This window comes from Ambystoma mexicanum, chromosome 9 (assembly GCF_040938575.1).
Source record: "Ambystoma mexicanum isolate Mex_15411 chromosome 9, UKY_AmexF1_1, whole genome shotgun sequence".
Classification (NCBI taxonomy): Eukaryota; Metazoa; Chordata; class Amphibia; order Caudata; family Ambystomatidae; genus Ambystoma; species Ambystoma mexicanum.
Genome location: NC_090931.1, coordinates 1,223,201,234 through 1,223,219,126, shown reverse-complemented (window position 1 = coordinate 1,223,219,126; position 17,893 = coordinate 1,223,201,234). Strand labels below are relative to the sequence as shown.

Genomic DNA, 17,893 nt, shown 5'->3' with positions numbered 1-17,893 from the left:
TTACGGCGGTGCCGCCGCTGGCCCAGTGCACATAATCATAAGGGGGCCTCACCAAATGTTTTGCCCCGGGCATCACCACACCTTGTGACAGCCCTGCAGTCCGCCCTGCAACGGGACTGAACAGGCAGCCTCTTAAGCAACAGTTTGTACTCTGAACTTGACGTGGCCTCGGGAGCAGCCTTTTCTTCGTTCTGATTGGCCAGGCTCCAGGCAGCTGCCGGCTGTTAAACAGCAGCCCAGGTTCACTGACATGTTGACCCGCTCTGAACGTTTCAGAGAAAGTCCTGTGCTGGGAACTCACGTGCAATCCGTTTTCTCCCGATTATCAGAGAACTGGTGGACCCTTTGAAGATGAAAATCGACATTCACAATCATATTCTTCCCAAGGACTGGCCTGATCTGAAAGAGGTAACACGATTAGAGCGGTCTTACTAACATTGACAATGATGTCAGGAGTATACAGAATAGTGAACTCCCAATTTAGAGGAATTATACATTGTCAAGACATTGTGTGCTATGACAGGCATGCACCCCATTGCCGCGTGCTTCAATACTGCAGAGCACTTCCAGGTGGGTAGTAAAAATCCCTAAAATGCACTCGATGATGGGGAGCCTTGTTCTATGGAATCCCCACCTTATAATAGGCATCCTACCTTTGAAATAGTGAGTGAGTGCCGCAAGTTAGGAACATGTTGCAGGTACTGGGACGAGTCTGGGCGTTTCACAAAAGCGTTCATGAAAAAGGGTTGCAAACCAGGTGCTGGATCTTGTTTTGAAGAGTTCTCATATGTGATAATATCTGCTTGCAGGGTGGGGCGTGTGAGGGCTACTACAGTTGCCTCCCGTGAGTTTAGCTTCCGGTCAAGAGGTGTTCTATGGCAACACAACGGGCGGGATGATGCTATAATGCGCCACTCGTGATGTCAGACTAGAGATTTATCATGTGAAAAGCCCCAGTTGCCAGGTCACAACCGGAGGATTATGATTAAGGATTCTGGTTTTATGGTATTTATTTTTCTGCCATTTCCGCCTGTATTTATCCATATTTATGTTTTCACCGTTTTTCTGTATTTGTCCACATTTATTTTTTATCATACAAAAAATAATTTGCAAACAGTATTTTTCGACATAATTTTTTTTTTAAAGAATGCATTTATTAAAGCACACATGAAGCCATATAGGAAAGAAATGCTTGCTCCATTTCTTCCATAACAACGAACGGTTGTTCCTGTGACTGTTGCTGACTTGCGATATACGTTGTCAGCCATTCTAAGAACTTAAATGCTATTTGAAAGCAGTTGTACACTCCCCATACTGCCCTCTGCAATGCCAGTGGCCTGCGATGCATGATTGACATCACAGAGAACCAGACAGAAAAACCTGTTTTTACTTTTGTTCCCATTTTTATGAATACAGACATAAAGCAGATTGATTTCCATCTGTATTTATGTGTAAAAATCAGAAAACTGGAAGCCTTAATTGTGATGTATTTTGCCTGCTGTGATTCCACGACTACAGGTTTCTAACAGAAACCGAGTTAACTCTGATTTCAAAACTCAGTAATTACATTATAATCAGCCACTTATGATGTTACAATTAGAGGCTTATAGGAAAAAAGTACTAGCCAATTGTGATTTCACAATTCGAAGAAAATAATGTATAGGCGGCCAGTTGTGATGCAAAGGTGTGCAACCTTTGGCTCCACAGATGCTTTGGACTACAACGCCCATCAACCAGCCATCATAGTCAATCGTGAGGGATCATGGGGTAGTAGCCCAAAACATCTGGAGAGCCAAAGGTTGGTGACCCCTGCTCTAGCATGAAGAAGCTCCTTGGGTGCAGGGATTGGGGTGCCAAATGCTCTATACAATGCACGTTTAATTGAGGGCCTACAGTGAGAGCAAATTTTTCAGCCTATTTGTGGCTCCGAAATGGCTACTTTTATTATTTTTCTTGCCTTGATGAGTCAGTGGGCTGGGGTCTAGCTGGTTGAGTTTAACATTTTTTCTCTGCAGATGTTTTGGACTACAACTCCAAACAGCCACAGCCAAGATAGCCAACGGTGAGGGATCATAGGAGCCATAGCTCAGAAAGTCTGTGTAGTCGCAGGTACGGACCACTGTTAGTGCAGGATTTTCTGCTATTGTGCTTCTTTGTGCAGACGCTAAAGGTCAAAGCTAGCATTTTAGGTACTTGTCAAAGCAGTGTTGCTGTTAGAGTATTGTAGAAAGCTAATAGCCCATACATTCTGTTTCTGCACAGTTTTAAAGCAATACACAGACCCTCAAACCTGTTCGTTCTCCTACTCATGTCAGAATTTTATAGGTATCCGGTAATATTATCGCCATATAAATGTTCACCATACATGGTTGCCGAGAAAAGGCTGTGGCGACTTTATTTATGGTGATCATATATCTGGGGTCAAGGGGAGCAAGAGTTGCAGGGGTGTCCCTGCTTCCCTGCTCCCCCTGAAAAAAAAAGGTTTGTCAGGTTGCGCGGGTGTCCCCTGCATGTTCATTCTGATAATGTCCCTGCAAACCACAATCATTTTTTTTGTGACATTTTTGTCAGACGACATTTTTGCAGGGACATTATCACATGGAAGGAACCCTTTTATAGAGGTGAACCCTCTCTCTTTTTATTAGACATGTTATTTCCAATATGGAACCGTTTATACGACTGATTTGGTAAGCCCCAATAGACAAATACATCTATGTATTGTATTGCTATGTTACTGTATGGGAACTGAAAAGGAAAACCACGTTTGAGTCATTGGGGGGGTCATTACGAGTTTGGAGGCAACCATGGTGCTATTAGCACCATGGCTGCCTCCAAACCCGTGTCTGGGTCATTCCGACCTCGGAGGACCCGGTAGGTCCCCATTCTGAAAACCATTCCCCATTCCCATTTGAGCCCCCATAGGGCTCAATGGGAATGGGGAAGGAGCTAATAACGGGCCTGCAAATAGCGGGCCCTTTATTAGCTCCAAGGTCCCTTAACGGGTCCCGCTAAGAACGGCACATCAGACAAGCCGGTCTTGGTAGGACCTGCTAAGGGACCTCGGAATGTGGCGGTAGGGGGTTAACGGCACCGGCATCCTTACCAGTGCCGTTAACCCCTTACCACCATACTCGGAATGAGGCCCATTGTCAGTATTTTGTCATTTGTATAGTATTACAAGAATTTGCTTGACATAATCCTGATTGTGTTTGTCAAACTGTCAATAGTTCAGGAAGCACAAGGCGAGTCCCCTTTGTCATCAATGCACGTCCCATTTCTATACGTGGATTCTCATTGTAAATAGTCCATGGGCCTCATTACACGGTAGGCGGTGAGCCATGGCGCTATTAGCGCCATGGCTCATGCCGGTAAAATACCGGCACCGCCTTGGCGGAAAGGGGATTTACCGCCCCATTCCAAGGTTGGAGGGGCGGTAAATCCCCCTTCCGCCATTGCCCTTCCCCATTCCCATTTCTGCCCCATAGGGCTCTATGGGAATGGGGAAGGCGCTAATTACGGCACCGCAATTTTGCGGTGCCGTAATTAGCTCCGAGGTCCCTTAGCGGGTTGGTTTTTAACGCCTGCAAAAAGCAGGCGTTAAAGCACCAACCCGCTAAGGGACCTCGTAGTAAGGCGGTAGGGATTTACCGGTACCGGTATTTTACCGGTACCGGTAAATCCCTACCGCCATCCGTGTAATGAGGCCCCATATCTTATGCTTATCAATGCACTTCAAGTTATAATCAATGTATGTCTGAATATGATCAGAGCACTTTCCGATGAGTTCTACGCATGTGCAGCAGTCATTGCTGCAGGTCACTTTCTGATTAGTTGGCCTCATTATATTGACTCATGAAGCCGTGTAATACAGTGTTGTGCAAGGGAAGCATTGCAACTAGCACACTTAAATTATGCATGCGTGTGGTGCATGCTTGGACTGGGTGACATCTTAGACAGTATATGCTTCGATTTGAGGGCTCATTATAAAAACTTTGCACTGAAGCAATTACAATTTTGCATGGTATTAGCACTGAGGCAAAAATTGCTTTAGTACCAAGAAACATATAATTGTGATTTTTTTTGCACCATGGCAAGTTTGCCTTACTGCCAATACAGAAAGGCAAACTTTGACATGCTGTGAAAATGCATTGAAAGTGCTTATATAACCCAAAGCTGCCGTTGTACTGGTGAAATAATCCTGTAATACCACCCCTGGTGTACTAGTGCTTAAGCTCATGTTCACACATGGAGAGTGCAGCCATCACAGCTGCAACTTTCCAAAGGTTTGTTCAAGGTGGGAAATACTTGAGGGCAACAACGGTCTGTTTCTGATTGTGAATGGTCAAAGAAGCTGGTTCAGTCAAACATCTCGCAAACTGAGTGGAATGCTGTGGTCAGTAGGGCATTCAATAGAAAAGACGCAGCAGAATGCACCGCACTCCACTGTATCCGTGATCCACTGTTCGACCAAATTTCAATCGCTCCTCTCGCCATGTGGTTGACTATAATTTAGCTAGCAGTGAATGAGAGGTTAGTGAAGGCTTCCACTCCCCCTAACCCTCTGATTGTGGCTCCAACAGAATAAGGATATATAGATATGCAGTCCTCCAACCTGCTCTGTTGCACCGCCAATGCCGCTTCTCTATAAATGCGGGTTGCCACCGCCAACTGCTGCTGCACCTCTCGTGCGCCACAGAAACTCGAAGCTGTTGAGGAGGACGGGTGAGCACTGTGGAGGGAGATCATAGTCAAGGCTATGCGCCAGCTCAGCCCAAGCCTAAGTGAACGAGCAAGAACATAGAACAGGCGCTGCAAAACAGGGACGAGTGGCGAGGACTGCTGCACTGTTGAACGCGACTGGATCCTCTGTAGTCTACAGAAGTTAGGAGAGTTATAATAGAGAGAGATAATGAAGCTCGAAGCCCGGCCTTTATATCAGATGATGTTTTTTACCATTATCTGCTTGTTTCAGAACCTGCTCTAACTCATAATTTTTAAGCCATTATCTCAAGCGAGATTGTTTCTCTGAGCTGGAGGCAGACTACAAGAATCCCAATTTTTAGAAGGAGCTCTAACTCTGAGCGCTAGGACCTTCTTCTCATTGAGTGCAAACTCTAAACCATATAGCAGCTTATAGATAACCGTTTGATCCACTGGATTGAGTCTAAAGATATTTCCATCCCAAAGGAGCACAGTGCATCAATGTTTTAACGTGTATATATATGACTGTCGGCCCCACTTATTAGCCAATTTTTTGGATTTAAAGGCAGCATTTGGCATTGAGAGATATGACTCTTTGGGCAGTTCTTGGCTCAATAAGAACGGATTCTGTGTGCTGAACCAGGATGGAGATCCTACCGGGCCCGGGCAGGGTTGGGGGAATGAGGGGAGTAGATGGGAAGACGGTGGGGGTTTTGGGTGGGGGGACTCAGCTAGATTATTTGGGTAACGACTGAACTGTGGTAGTCGCGTGCACATCCCTGCATATGCCGTACAGCATCTGTCTGTGTAGTGGTTATTGTTCTTACGCTGGAATGACTTGTCCCCATGGGAGAGTGGGTGGATTGGTCATGTCACGGTGTGGGATCCGGAGATAATGGGTGGATTACGATGATTGAGCCCACTGCATACAATGTTTTGACCCTCCTGGGCCTGGCTGTGCTTTGTTTTGTTTTGTATGTACTGCCTTTGCAATCCCAATTATTTATTTCTGGTTATATGATTATATTAATTGTATGATTCTCTTTGTGCTAATCAAAAGATTTAAATCAATATAATAAAAAATAAGAATGGATTCTGCCTTGCTGTAGCGCATTATGATACTGCTTGATAGCAAAAGTGCCAGTGTTGTTATGGTCAGCATGACAAAATGAAAGAAATCCCTCCTTATTGAAACATGTGTGTGCCATGGCTCTAAACTGTCCCCTTTGCTATTTCTGAAAATCATTAATGAAACTGTTAATGTATTACATGAAATGGCTGCTGATGAAACATTAATCAAAATCTTCTAAAATCCTGTTCGTATCTATGTATGTTGACGATGCACTGCTGATCGCCAAGACCACAAGCTCTGTAGCTGCTTCTCAATACATTTGAGAATGTTTCTTTAAATTGGATATTAGCCATCAATGTTAACATATCCAGCATAATGCCAGTAGAGAGTTACAATCCACTCAACTGCTGCTAGTGAGGGACTGGAGGTTAATGGCTGTGAAGAATATTTGGGGTCAATATAAGTAATCCCAGTGAAGAAGTGGGAAACTTGCAGGAACTGATTACAGGAGCCTTGTTGTCACTTAATAAATCCCTTGGTAAGCATAATAGCTAAGCTCCTTTTATTGCGTATAAGGCAACTTCATATGCAACTACCTTGTAGGCAGATACATTATAGGGTTTCATTGATATGGTTATTTATAACGTGCTTAATACCCAGAGGTTTCCAAGCTGCTGGACTCAGGGATTGAACCTGTGGTGCGCTGTGTTGTCTTGCTTTCAGGGCGAGCACATTGCCCCTGAGCTATGCTCCCAATACCCATTTGGATATGGTCTCCACCAGTGAAAATCAGTTTTTAAGTAGGCTGTTAGGCGTCTAACATTCAACTCCATCTAAAATAGTAAATTAGGAAAGGGGAATCTCTTTTATTGAAGATGTAATCTTCCAGAGGACTTCGGGATGATGGGTAAAGTTGTCTCAGCCAGATATTCCACTATTTTTAACATGTTGTCATAGAGCTACAGTCATGGTCTACACACAAATAACTGCAGCAGATCTATGAGAATCTTACTTATGCAATATAACCCGGGGAGGGGGGGCATTACCGGTTACGTAATGCCCCCAGGTCCATAGTTAGAAGCCAGAGCAAAGCAAGGGCTTTAACATAGCCCTGGGGGCACTACCCTACCTGTAATGTCCCCCCTCTGAGGGGTATATTGCTATTAGTACCGCGGCATATCATACCCGGGTACTAATAGCAGTTTTTCTAGAGTTGAGAAATGGCACTGCAACTGTTTCTCGACTTGAGGATAAAAATCAAAAAGAAATGGACGCCAGGGATCAGGGAGAAGGGACTACAAATAGTCCCTTCTCCCTTACCATGACGGCCATTAAAATGAATGTTAAAAAAAATTAAACACTACTTTATTCATACTTCCTCTCCCAATGACAAGTACATTCTTTAAAGAAATGGATGCATGCCTTGCCAAATTTTTGTGGGGTAAAAAAAAATATAGAATCTCCCTTAGTAAACTAAAGAGAAAGGTTACGTGTGGAGGGGTAGCATTTCCCTCTTAATTAAATATAATTCTTAATGAATTTTGGTATATTACTGGCAAAAAGGGCTATACTACTGAAGTGGAAAAGTAAATACCCACATACTAAAAGCGACTGGGATAAGGATATTCTCTGGGTAAATGACAATGAGGAAATATATATTGAATCAATGCACCCCGATCGCGTCCCAGGAATATTTGGGATAGATATAGACAATATCTAGCCAACAGTGTAATTGAAGAAGACGATGTAAATGTAGTAACTTGAAGTAATTTACTGTGTACTGTACCTGTGAGAATTTCAATAAAACTGTTAAAATATATATATATATATATATATATATATATATATATATATATATATATATATATATATATATATATATCATTCTGCCTTTATACTAAAGCAAGCCTAAAGCTGATTTTGTCAAGCTGAATATTTTGATACTGCGACATGGGTTTGTGCAGAAACCACTACGGTTTCTCCCTTCTCTTTATCTGAATGTCATTTATTTGCTACACAATAGAGATGTATATAAGAATGTTCAGTTCACTGTTAAACAGATTAGAATGGATCTCATCCCAACTACTACAAGGGTGCATCATAGTAATTTGGTTAAATAACCTCATCCAAATCTATGGTAAAATTGTTTTTTTGGGAAAAGTTGGATCTTAAAAGGAATCAAATTTGTTCATCAACTCTTTAATAAAGATGCACTTCTCACTTTCAAAGAATTCAGGGTGAAATCTGCCACACCTAAATCATTCTATCACCAATACACACTACTAATGAATGCTATCACAACATTTAATGGAATCTTTCCGACAAATCAACATTGTTAGACTAAATCATATGCACAACTGTCAGTTTTCAGCCTCTCTTCTTTATAAAGACCTTACTAATGACTTACATGAAAATATTGAATGGAAAACTCAGCAAGAATGGCAACAAGATTGTTCAATAATGCTTCGAGACTATACCTGGCCGTCTTCTTGGAAAAAAACATCAACCATTACCGTATCAGTCAATCTAAACCAAACTCTTTTCTTTTTCCGTCACACCATTTTCATTACCCCTGCCATGCTCTTTTAGTGTAAAATACCTCTGGATAATAAATGTTGGAACTGTTGTGAATGTGAGGGATCGTTCAAACATATGTTTTTGGCATGTAAATATACTGCAACCATTTGGAAAAATGTATGGTGAATTATTAAATGTATTTTTAAGTTAGACAAACCTTTCCGTTTTAAGATATTATATTTAGGCAGTGCTTCCTTTCAACACCACCTAGACTCCCACAATTCTTATTTATTTGACTTATTTATTTTAATTGCTGTTCAAACTTTCACTACCAATTGGAAAAAATCTGAATTGATTAATAATAAAATATGGGGGAACTCCATATGCAATATACATAGTGTTGGGACTAACACCCAGGAATGCCAGAGGGCCACTAAGGGTTAATGGACTCTCGGAAGGCCCACCACCGTCAACAGGACAAAGGGGGACTCAGTCCAATGGCAAGTTCACACTGCGGTTTGTTACAGACAAAACCAACAGGGATCAGCACAGGGACAGAAGAAATCCATGGACAACTCAACTTCTCCTGGCTCGCAGGCCAGTTTTGTACCCTAATCACGTCAGAGTGACATTACAACCTGTGACTTTCTCCAGAAAACCTATCGGACCACTGGATTGGGTCCTGACTAATATACCAACTATAGTAAACACTATATATGTTAGTCTGCTGGCTCTTGCATGTCCGGTGGCTGGCCTAGTCCATCCCCAAGTCACTATCTATATCAATGTTGCAGTGTGAGGGTCTTGCCATTGGTTCTTGCCCATTGCTACCGACCCCTAGGATACTAAACTGTGATTGGCTAGAGCTGACGTCCCCAGGCCTAGTATCTGCAAAAGGTTCTCAGCTCATGGTGTACCTTTTCGAGGTAATAAGAAAGACTAGGGCCTCATTACACGGTATGCGGTAAGGGATTACCGGCACTGGTAAGGGCACTGGTGCTGGTAATCCCTTACCGCCCTACTACGAGGTCCCTTAGCGGGTCCCTTCCTTAACACCTGGTTTTACCAGGCGTTAACGAAGGGACCCGTTGAGGGACTTCAGAGCTAATAACGGGCCCGCTAATAGCGGGCCCGTTATTAGCTCCTTCCCCATTCCCATTTGAGCCCTATGGGGGCTCAAATGGGAATGGGGAATGGTTCCCGGAATGGGGACTTACCGGTCCCGCCAGGGTTGGAATGACCTGGTAAGTCCCCATTCCGGGAACACGGACCCGGAATGCGGTAAGGGGGTAGCCATGGTGCTAATAGCGCCATGGCTACCACCTACCATGTAATGAGGCCCTATGTGTCTGCATTGTAACTTGTGTGTACCACCTTGTTTGTTTGTTGGTTTGTTTGTTTTATTTATTTCTATAGCGCACCTGACCCTGAAGTATCTGGGCGCATTTGAACAAGTAAGACACGTTACAGGCATAGGTGCATAGTCAGTAATACATTTACAGTTGAATAGTACAGAGTCATAGCACAATATTTGCAGATATATGCATTGGATGGTATTAACAGCTGTAGAAGTGTGTTAATTCTTGTTGACCAGCCAGGAGATGGTATTTCTCCTGAAGTTGGTAAAGTGCTACGTGTTCTTGATTGAAGGTGGGAGAGTGTTCCACAGTAGGGTTGCTAAAACAAGGAATCTACTCCCTCCTGTCTTTTTTAATTTATATTTCGGGACCACTAGAGAGGAGCTGTTGGCTGACCTGGTGACCTGTGTGGAAGATCTGACAGTAAACCTTTCCGTAAGGTAAGGAGGGGCCGTGTGGTTCAGAGCTTTGAATGTGAGACACAAGGTTTTTAGCTCAATCTTTTCCTTTATAGAAAGCCATTTGTGTTGTTTTCTTGTAGCAGATATATGCTCATTCCTAAGTATATTTAAAGGCAGCTCTGAGTGCATTATTCTGCAAGATTTGTAATTTGTTGAGCACAAACTTGCTGGCACCTAGGTTGAGTTCGTTGCAGTAGTCGAGCTTGGATAATATGAGAGCTCTAGCTAGGGTGAGACAGCTATTTGTGGATAGAAGTGGTCTGCAAGCTCTAATTAATTTGTCTGTGTAGGCAGTGGCTGATGTGGTCATATTGATTTGCCTATAAAGGTTGGATGTAGTGTCGAGGTAAAAACCAAGTTATTTTTACATGTTTGGCTACTGGGATATTATGTCCATCAATGTTGAGGAAGGCATAATTTGGGCTAATCTTGTTGATGTTAGCTGATGAACCTAACAGCAAGCGTTCAGTTTTATCAACATTCATGCATAAGCCATGGGTGGCCATCCATGTCTGAATGATGACATATATATCGTTCACAAGCTTTACATCAGTTTCATAAATGCCAGTTAGAGGGAGGAGGATCCGGGTGTCATCCGTGTAGTTTGTATAGGTGACACCCAGACGGTCCAGTTTGTCGAATAACGGCTTTGTGAAAATGTTGTAGAGGGTCGGTGATACACATGATCCCTGAGGCACTCCACATGTGATACGTATGGGGTCTGCTGCTGCAGACGGTGAGAATACACAAATAGTTCTGTTGTTAAGGAACAATTTTATCCAAGTGATAGCTGATTGGGAGAAATGAGCTGCCAAAGCCAGGTGATTACAGAGAACTTTGTGGTCCACCAAATCAAATGTGGCCGATAAGTCTAAGAGTAGCAGAATTGCAATTTTTCCCTTGTCTTTGAGTTCGTCAATCTGGCTTTTTAGATCAATCAGTGCCGTTTCGGTCCCGTGTTGAGGTCTAAAGCCAGACTGCCAAATCCCTAATAGTTGTCTAGTCTCTAGGTAGTCTTGAATTTGCAAGTATGCAACCCTGTCCAAGATCTTCAGCAGTTAGTGGACTGTGGTGATGGGTCTGTAGTTTGTTGGTAATGAAGGGTCTAATGTCTGTTTTTTTAAGAAGTGGTAGGACCCATGATCCCTTCAGGTTGCTAGGGACAACGCCTGAGGTGAAGGAAGTGTTTATTAATTTTGTTATGACTAGGGCCAAGTCTCTGACAGCGTCCTTGATGATTTGTGCAGGTCAACAGTCTCCTTGACAGCTGGTCGGTTTTAGGGAAGCAATGATTTTTTGGACCTCTTCTACCAACACTTTCGAGAACTTGAAACCTTGGAGGTCTTGAGTACACGGTTCTTGAGGCTGAGGAGTGGAGTCTAGATTAGTTAGATTATGGCGTTTGTCAGTTATTTTTGTTTGCAGTGTGGCAATTTTGTTGGTAAGGGCGTTTTGGATATTCGTGCACCAAAGTTTGTCTTCAATACACAAATCGGTTGGTGGGTTGGCCGTCTCCATTTCTTTTAGGATAACGAAAATCTCTTTTGTACTAGAGCTGGCTTGGTTGATCCTGTTGTTATAGGTGTCCCGTTTAGTATGGATAATCTCTGCTTTGTATTTGGCCGAGAGGTTGGTGAGGTTGGATTTATTCTCTATTGATGGGGAGAGTTTCTAGATAGTTTCTAGATTCATTTTTTCTGTTCGAAGAGCTTTTAGCTCTGGGGTGAACCAGGAGTTCATGTGTCCACTCGGTTTCCCTTTACCTAGTTTAAATGGGGCCACTGCGTCTAAGGCTTTAGCCATGGATACGTTGTAGGCATCCACCAATAAGTTCGGGTCAGTAATATTCTGCAGATAATTTAAGGTAGGGATCACCAAAGGCATGACTGCCTCTGCAGTAATGAGTCGTTTATTTCTGGTAGGGCAAGGTGGTATTTTGTAGGTAGGTTTGTTTGGTAGGTTATTGACAGCAAACTAAAATGAGAGAAGGTAGTGGTCAGTCCAAATTAAGGGTGAGATACTTGTGGCAGCAATGTTACAGTTCAAGTCTACTACGCAGTCAAGGGTTCTCCCTTTTTCATGCATCGGCTGGTTAATTCTTTGCTCAAAGCCATGCTCTGAGAGAGTTTTGCTAAGGATAGTGCGTTATGGTCGTTGGGGTCGTTGTAACCCAGGTTAAAATCACCTAGAATTAAGATTTGTGAGGTGGTTTTAATATTTTCTGTGAGTAAGGTCATCATGTCTTCTTTGAATGAGTTTATGGGCCCCGGGGGTCTATAAATTAGGTGTATTGTGATTGTGCTGGTATGTGAAGTCTGCAATTCAGCTGTTAGCATTTCACAGGATGATAGTGGCATTGAGGAGACTAATCTGATGTCTAGGTTAGTTCTGGAAATAATTGCAATACCCCCTCCTCTGGAGTCGGGTCTGTCCGTTCTAATGATAGAATAGTTGTCTGGCACTGCGAGTAGTAGCGAAGGGCCAGCAGCTGCATGCAGCCATGATTCTGTTGCTGCTAGAAAATCTAGGTTGTCTGTTAGGATAATGTCTGCTGTGTTGGTAGCGTGAGCTATCAACCACCTAGCATTTATTAGTGCTCCTTTAATCATAGGAGTCTGGTCCTTAGGTGTGGTGATCCTACGTTGAGGTCTTTTAGGTTGCATCTGGTTCTTTAAGCTCTTATTTGCAACTATGTTCCTGGTCAAAGGACTGGTTGAGATAGTACGCCTAGTTTTGGGTTTGTTGACGTCGACATTACGTATAGGAAGGTTACACGTAGGTAGTCGAGTACCAAGCCTGTAATTTCTAGAGCTTGTAGGGCTTGGGCTGGGGCTGAGAATTGTTGCGTCTTGAACATGTGTAAGTTTATTAGGTAAGAATACTGAGGTAAACTCAATTGGTGGTGATGCTGTCGTAGAGATATTAATGGGTGACACTAACGTCATGGAGTTAAAAGTAATATCATTGGTAGAAGTTGTTTGGTCAAGGTTCAGTTTAGGATGGAATGTCGTAGGTCTAATTGACATATTGAGTAGATTTATATTTAAGCAGGTAGGAAAGGAGTGGCTCTAATCGTGGATGTATGGTCTTTAGTTGTGGACACGGTCAGACAAAGTATCCCCTTAAATAAGGTGGTGGTTGACTGTGCTGGTAGGCAGTCCTAAGGGGGCCTAGCAATAGTAACAATAACGTGCATAGAATGTACATGTTAGCCTATGATAGGCAGTTGTGGTAGTTAAATAAACTTGCTAATGTTGGAGTGGTACCCTGTACCCTCTGCACACAATAGGCTAGTTAGCTAGTAGTACATAGGGCAAAGGCATTATGACACAATAGACAAAGTACACTTAATGCAATGGGGTGGCTAGTTAGCAATGCAAAATGTTGGTTCACATAAGGTACGGTAGCAAATGGCTGAAGATGCAGTAGGCGAGAGCACTTCATGCAGTAGGCGAGAGCACTTCATGCAGTAGGTGGCTAGACATGTAATAGGCTGGTTAGCATTGCGATAGGTTAGTTCACATAAAGTACAGAAGGCAAATTGGCTAGAATTGGAGTGGGCAAGGACGCTTCATGCAATAGGCGGCTTGGTCATGCAATGGGTTATTTCACAGCGGATTGGTGTGCATATATTGTGAGAGACAACTTGGCTTAGTAGTGAGCCTGATTATTTGCACAGTAGGCTGGCAAGAGTGGACTCGAACCGTGGAAAAGTATCAAGGAAGCCATAGGTGAGGTCAGTGGGAACGTACAGGGCATATGCATTTATCGTGCAGGAGTACATCAGTGAGACTGTGCTATAAAGTGGACGTAGGTGCCTAGGTAGTCAGGTTAGTGAAGCACGATGTCGCTCAGGCTTAATGAACATAGATGATTAAAGTTCACGTGAGTCTGTCTAAGCCTAGAGGTGTGACGCCTTAAATACAAGCAGTATGGAGCATGGAGGTGCAGACGTTAGATACTATTGCACCCCACCAGCATTTTCGTATGCTTCGTGGTGGGTAAGGTTTCAACGCACAGGTAAGTATTCCGATGGGAAGCAGATTGGTGGGCTAACATGAATGCACATAGAGCTGTGAAATCAACAAAATGTACAGTATTCCGCAGTGTAACCTCAGGATGTGCGAGTAAGAGCTCACCCAGGCGGTGCTTGGAATAAATCAGAGTACGTATACGGTGGAGGGGCGGCTAAGACTTACATGCTTATGATGACCTTAAGCAATGAGAGTGCTCATTCACTCTGTGCAACACTTGTTTCACATTGTAACATCTTTGTTACAGTCCTCTGTCTAGTTGCATGAGATTGGCTCTTTCCCAGTGCCGGTCACTGTCCATTGTCTGCGTCGGCCGGATCACTTGTTTGGAAACCATGATATGGAGCTGTGCAGATCTGAATTATGAGGAATTATTCGTATTTATTGCAGCTGGTGCTACTGTGCTCAAGAAATTGAATGTCATCCGTATCTTGTAGCCTTGGTAGCAGGTCCCGTCTCACACATTTGGCTCCTTGTTCAGCCTGAATTCAGCTCAGCTCGGCTCTGGCTGAGAGGCCTGTGGCCTGCTGTCATTTTCCTAAATCTTTATAATGTGATTTCTACACTGTTCGTGCTATACTATATTCTCCATAGACTCATCACACTTGGTTCGGTCAGGTCCCACAGGTGCTCCTGCAGTTACATAAGGTTATTTGCACGTAAGCATCTGCAAGCTTTGCTCAGGATTCTCTTGCTTCTTGTGGTTTTGGCATTGCTGTGTTTGGCTAATGGCAAAATAATAAAAGCAATGACAGTATGTATATGTATCTGTCTTCTGTCTATAGAACTGTACGCTCATGTTTTTCGTGTATTTGAGTGCGTGTTTATGTCCCAGAGTGCGGATGGCATGCGTGCTTCATGTCTAACGCTGCTAAGTCGTGGTGTCTCTAACGACATCAGCAACATGGCTTCTTGGCGCTTTAATCAATACTGTCAATTGAGGTGTCTTTGGTTGCAGCCTGGGGCTCCTCATCCACTCTGGGGTAGATTTGTACCACACCTGGCCTGCAGGGCTGGCTGAGAGGGTACATCTCGACTTATTTGTCAACCATAAGTCTGTTGGGAATTCAACCAAAATAGAATGTGTGGTTGCGATGTTTCCTGGTCTTCTTCTGTGTCATATATTTCATAGGAAGGGGAGGAGGGCTAAGGCTTCCCCATCCCTCTTCAATAGATTGGAAGGTTGCATAGCTTCATCCCCAACGCTACAGCATTAGTATGAGTTGAAATGGAAAATGTTTCTTGAATTCCTTACGTCAAATGATTACCCTATGTCAATATAATACCATTATCTTTGTTATAAGATTACTCTTATCTTATCATTACCCCCTTTCGTCTCCAGTTTTCACTTAAACATAATCTTAATTCAATGCATCAAGTTTTGATACAACAATTCAAGTTCTCTACTATTACCATCATATAACATGCTTGCGCTTTGTCATCCTTTTATGTAAAATGTTGTACATGCATTGTTTTCTTTTTTATGCTTTCAATAAAATATCTAAAAAATGTTTTTAAAAAGAACTGTCAGCGAGGTCAACTACAAAGAAGAGGCCTTGGCTTTGGGCCTAACTGATGAGAGATGGTAGGCCAAGTGGGCAGTTGTCTGGCGGTGTTCTATGCATCTGGGTTTTGTTTTGCTTACATGGTGCTTACGAGCCGAGTGTCCAAGGGTCGAAGAGAGTTTCAACCAATCAGGATGGCCTATGTGATGGTGGACCATACTCCGTTGTAGAAGCCAATCCACTATCTGTAGTATACGTAGTTAGAGGTAGTTCGAGGTGTGCAAATTTGATAAGGGGCAGCCAATAATGTTACTAAGACCTAAATAAGCTATAGGAATATACGTTCCCTTAATCTATCCCTCCGCACAATAGGTTTTTACTATTCCCCATGTAGGATGACATCATAGCTGACGTATATTGATGTATATTGAGGTATAAAGACTTTGTGTAACTGAAATGTATTCAAGAGTGTGTGAACTACTACTTGTTATGCTTGCCAAATTCCCCTACTTTAGTGAACTGATAATAAAGTATTACTTTGCTATATTCTTTGAGTACATTCGGTTATTTGGGCCTGAAATTAGTTATTGAAGTAATCCCATCCAGCACTTGATACGCTGCAGGTGCTACTGAACATTTTGGTGGCGGTGTGGATGGCTCAAGATACAGACCCTAAGATTCTTGGCGTCTTCCACATTCAGCCAGAAGACCGCAAAGTTTCCTGTGGAGGGTGGGAGAAAAAACACAAGTAACCAGAGATGGTCAGCAGGTGCCCCTTTGAAAAATTCCTGTCCGGTCCCCGTAGGCACCCCACGGACGCAAGGAGAAGTGGTTGATTGGGGAAGAGACGATACCAAAGGGTTCGAGCTGAACAAATGAGTAGTATTGAATCGACTCACTGAGATCCTTGATACTCACAATCTCTGGAACACTCTTCAATCTGGCTTCCAACCTCTGCATTATACTGAGACAGTGCTTCTCAATGTCAGCAACTTCATATCTTCCTCTTGGCATGCAAACCTTTCATCTATTCTTATTGTTCTCAACCTCTCTGCTGCCTTCAATGCTGTTGACCATCCTGACCTTCACTCTACGTTCTACGTTATCTCTCCTTGGTATCAGATATACTGCCCTCACTTGTTTTGCTTCATATCTTTCCCCCAGACACTTTCAGGTGTCCTGGAACAGCCATACCTCCCCTCTGATCCATTACCACCTTAATGTTGGAGTTCCCCAAGGGTCTGTCCTTGGTACACTTCTCTTCACTCTCTATACTTCAGTTCTTGACTGATCTCCTCGTATGGCTTCTCCTATCAACTATTTGCTGACGACACTCAGATCTTCTTCTCCTTTGACTCCTTTTCTGAGTAGCTGTTGTCAAAAATTTCAAACTGTCTCCTCACTATCAAATATTGGATGGCGTCTCACTTACTCATGCTCAACTCCACTAAGACTGAACTTCTCTACTTCCCAGCCAAACAGGGTATCTCTTCCTCTTCTTCTCTCCTGTCTACCTTCCTTACTCTGCTTCCGCTCTTAACCTTGGTGTCATCTTCGACCCATCACACAAGCTCTCGCTGTTCATCTCCAAATTTGCCACTGCAGCCAGACTCAAAATCAGAAATATCTCTCATATTCTTCCTTTCAATACAGCTAAACAGCTAATCTCGAACTTAGACATTTCTAGATCTTCCTGCTGTGCCAGTCTCCTCTATGGCCTTCCCAACTATGCTTTTTCACCTCTGGACAAATTCCTCAATTTTGTGGTCTGCGCACTTTTCAACCTTTCTCGCTTTACGTCCATCTCCTCTGCCCATCGCCAGGTTGGCTGGCTATGTGTGAAGCAAAAGGGCTAAATATAAACCTCTTCATCTATTCATCTTGCTGCCCACTCTCCTCCTCGCTCATTAAGATCATCCTCAGCTCACCTCCTTGCCATCACTCGAGTCCACTGTGCTCCATCTCATTTACACTCCTTGCTACGCTACTCTGGAATACTCTTCCTCTCCCTCTGTGTACAACTCAAATTCTACGACTATTTAAATCCAATCTCTAAGCCCTCCTTTTTTCTGAAGAACGTGTTTCATTGCACTCTATGATACTGCATCACTCTGTTTTCCTCTCACCCGACCCTTGATGGACAACCCTACAGCACTTTTCCATCACCCCTTCATCCTTAATTCATACTTTCTCCACCATCCCGTTCCTATGTCATTCTGTCCTGTCTGCGTCTCTGGTTTATATT

The 17,893-nt window shown here is 43.2% G+C and overlaps 1 protein-coding gene across 2 annotated transcripts in view; it reads left to right on the top strand.

Moving 5' to 3' along the window:
* The first annotated feature begins 277 nt into the window (after positions 1-277).
* Positions 278-17,893, top strand: part of ACMSD (aminocarboxymuconate semialdehyde decarboxylase) — a 606,399-nt gene continuing 588,783 nt past the window's right edge. For both annotated transcript variants that reach the window (XM_069616567.1, XM_069616568.1), the window contains exon 1: positions 278-408. In XM_069616567.1, coding sequence (XP_069472668.1) covers positions 352-408 — 57 coding nt within the window. In that variant the 5' untranslated portion in view covers positions 278-351. The remainder of the gene's footprint in view (positions 409-17,893) is intronic.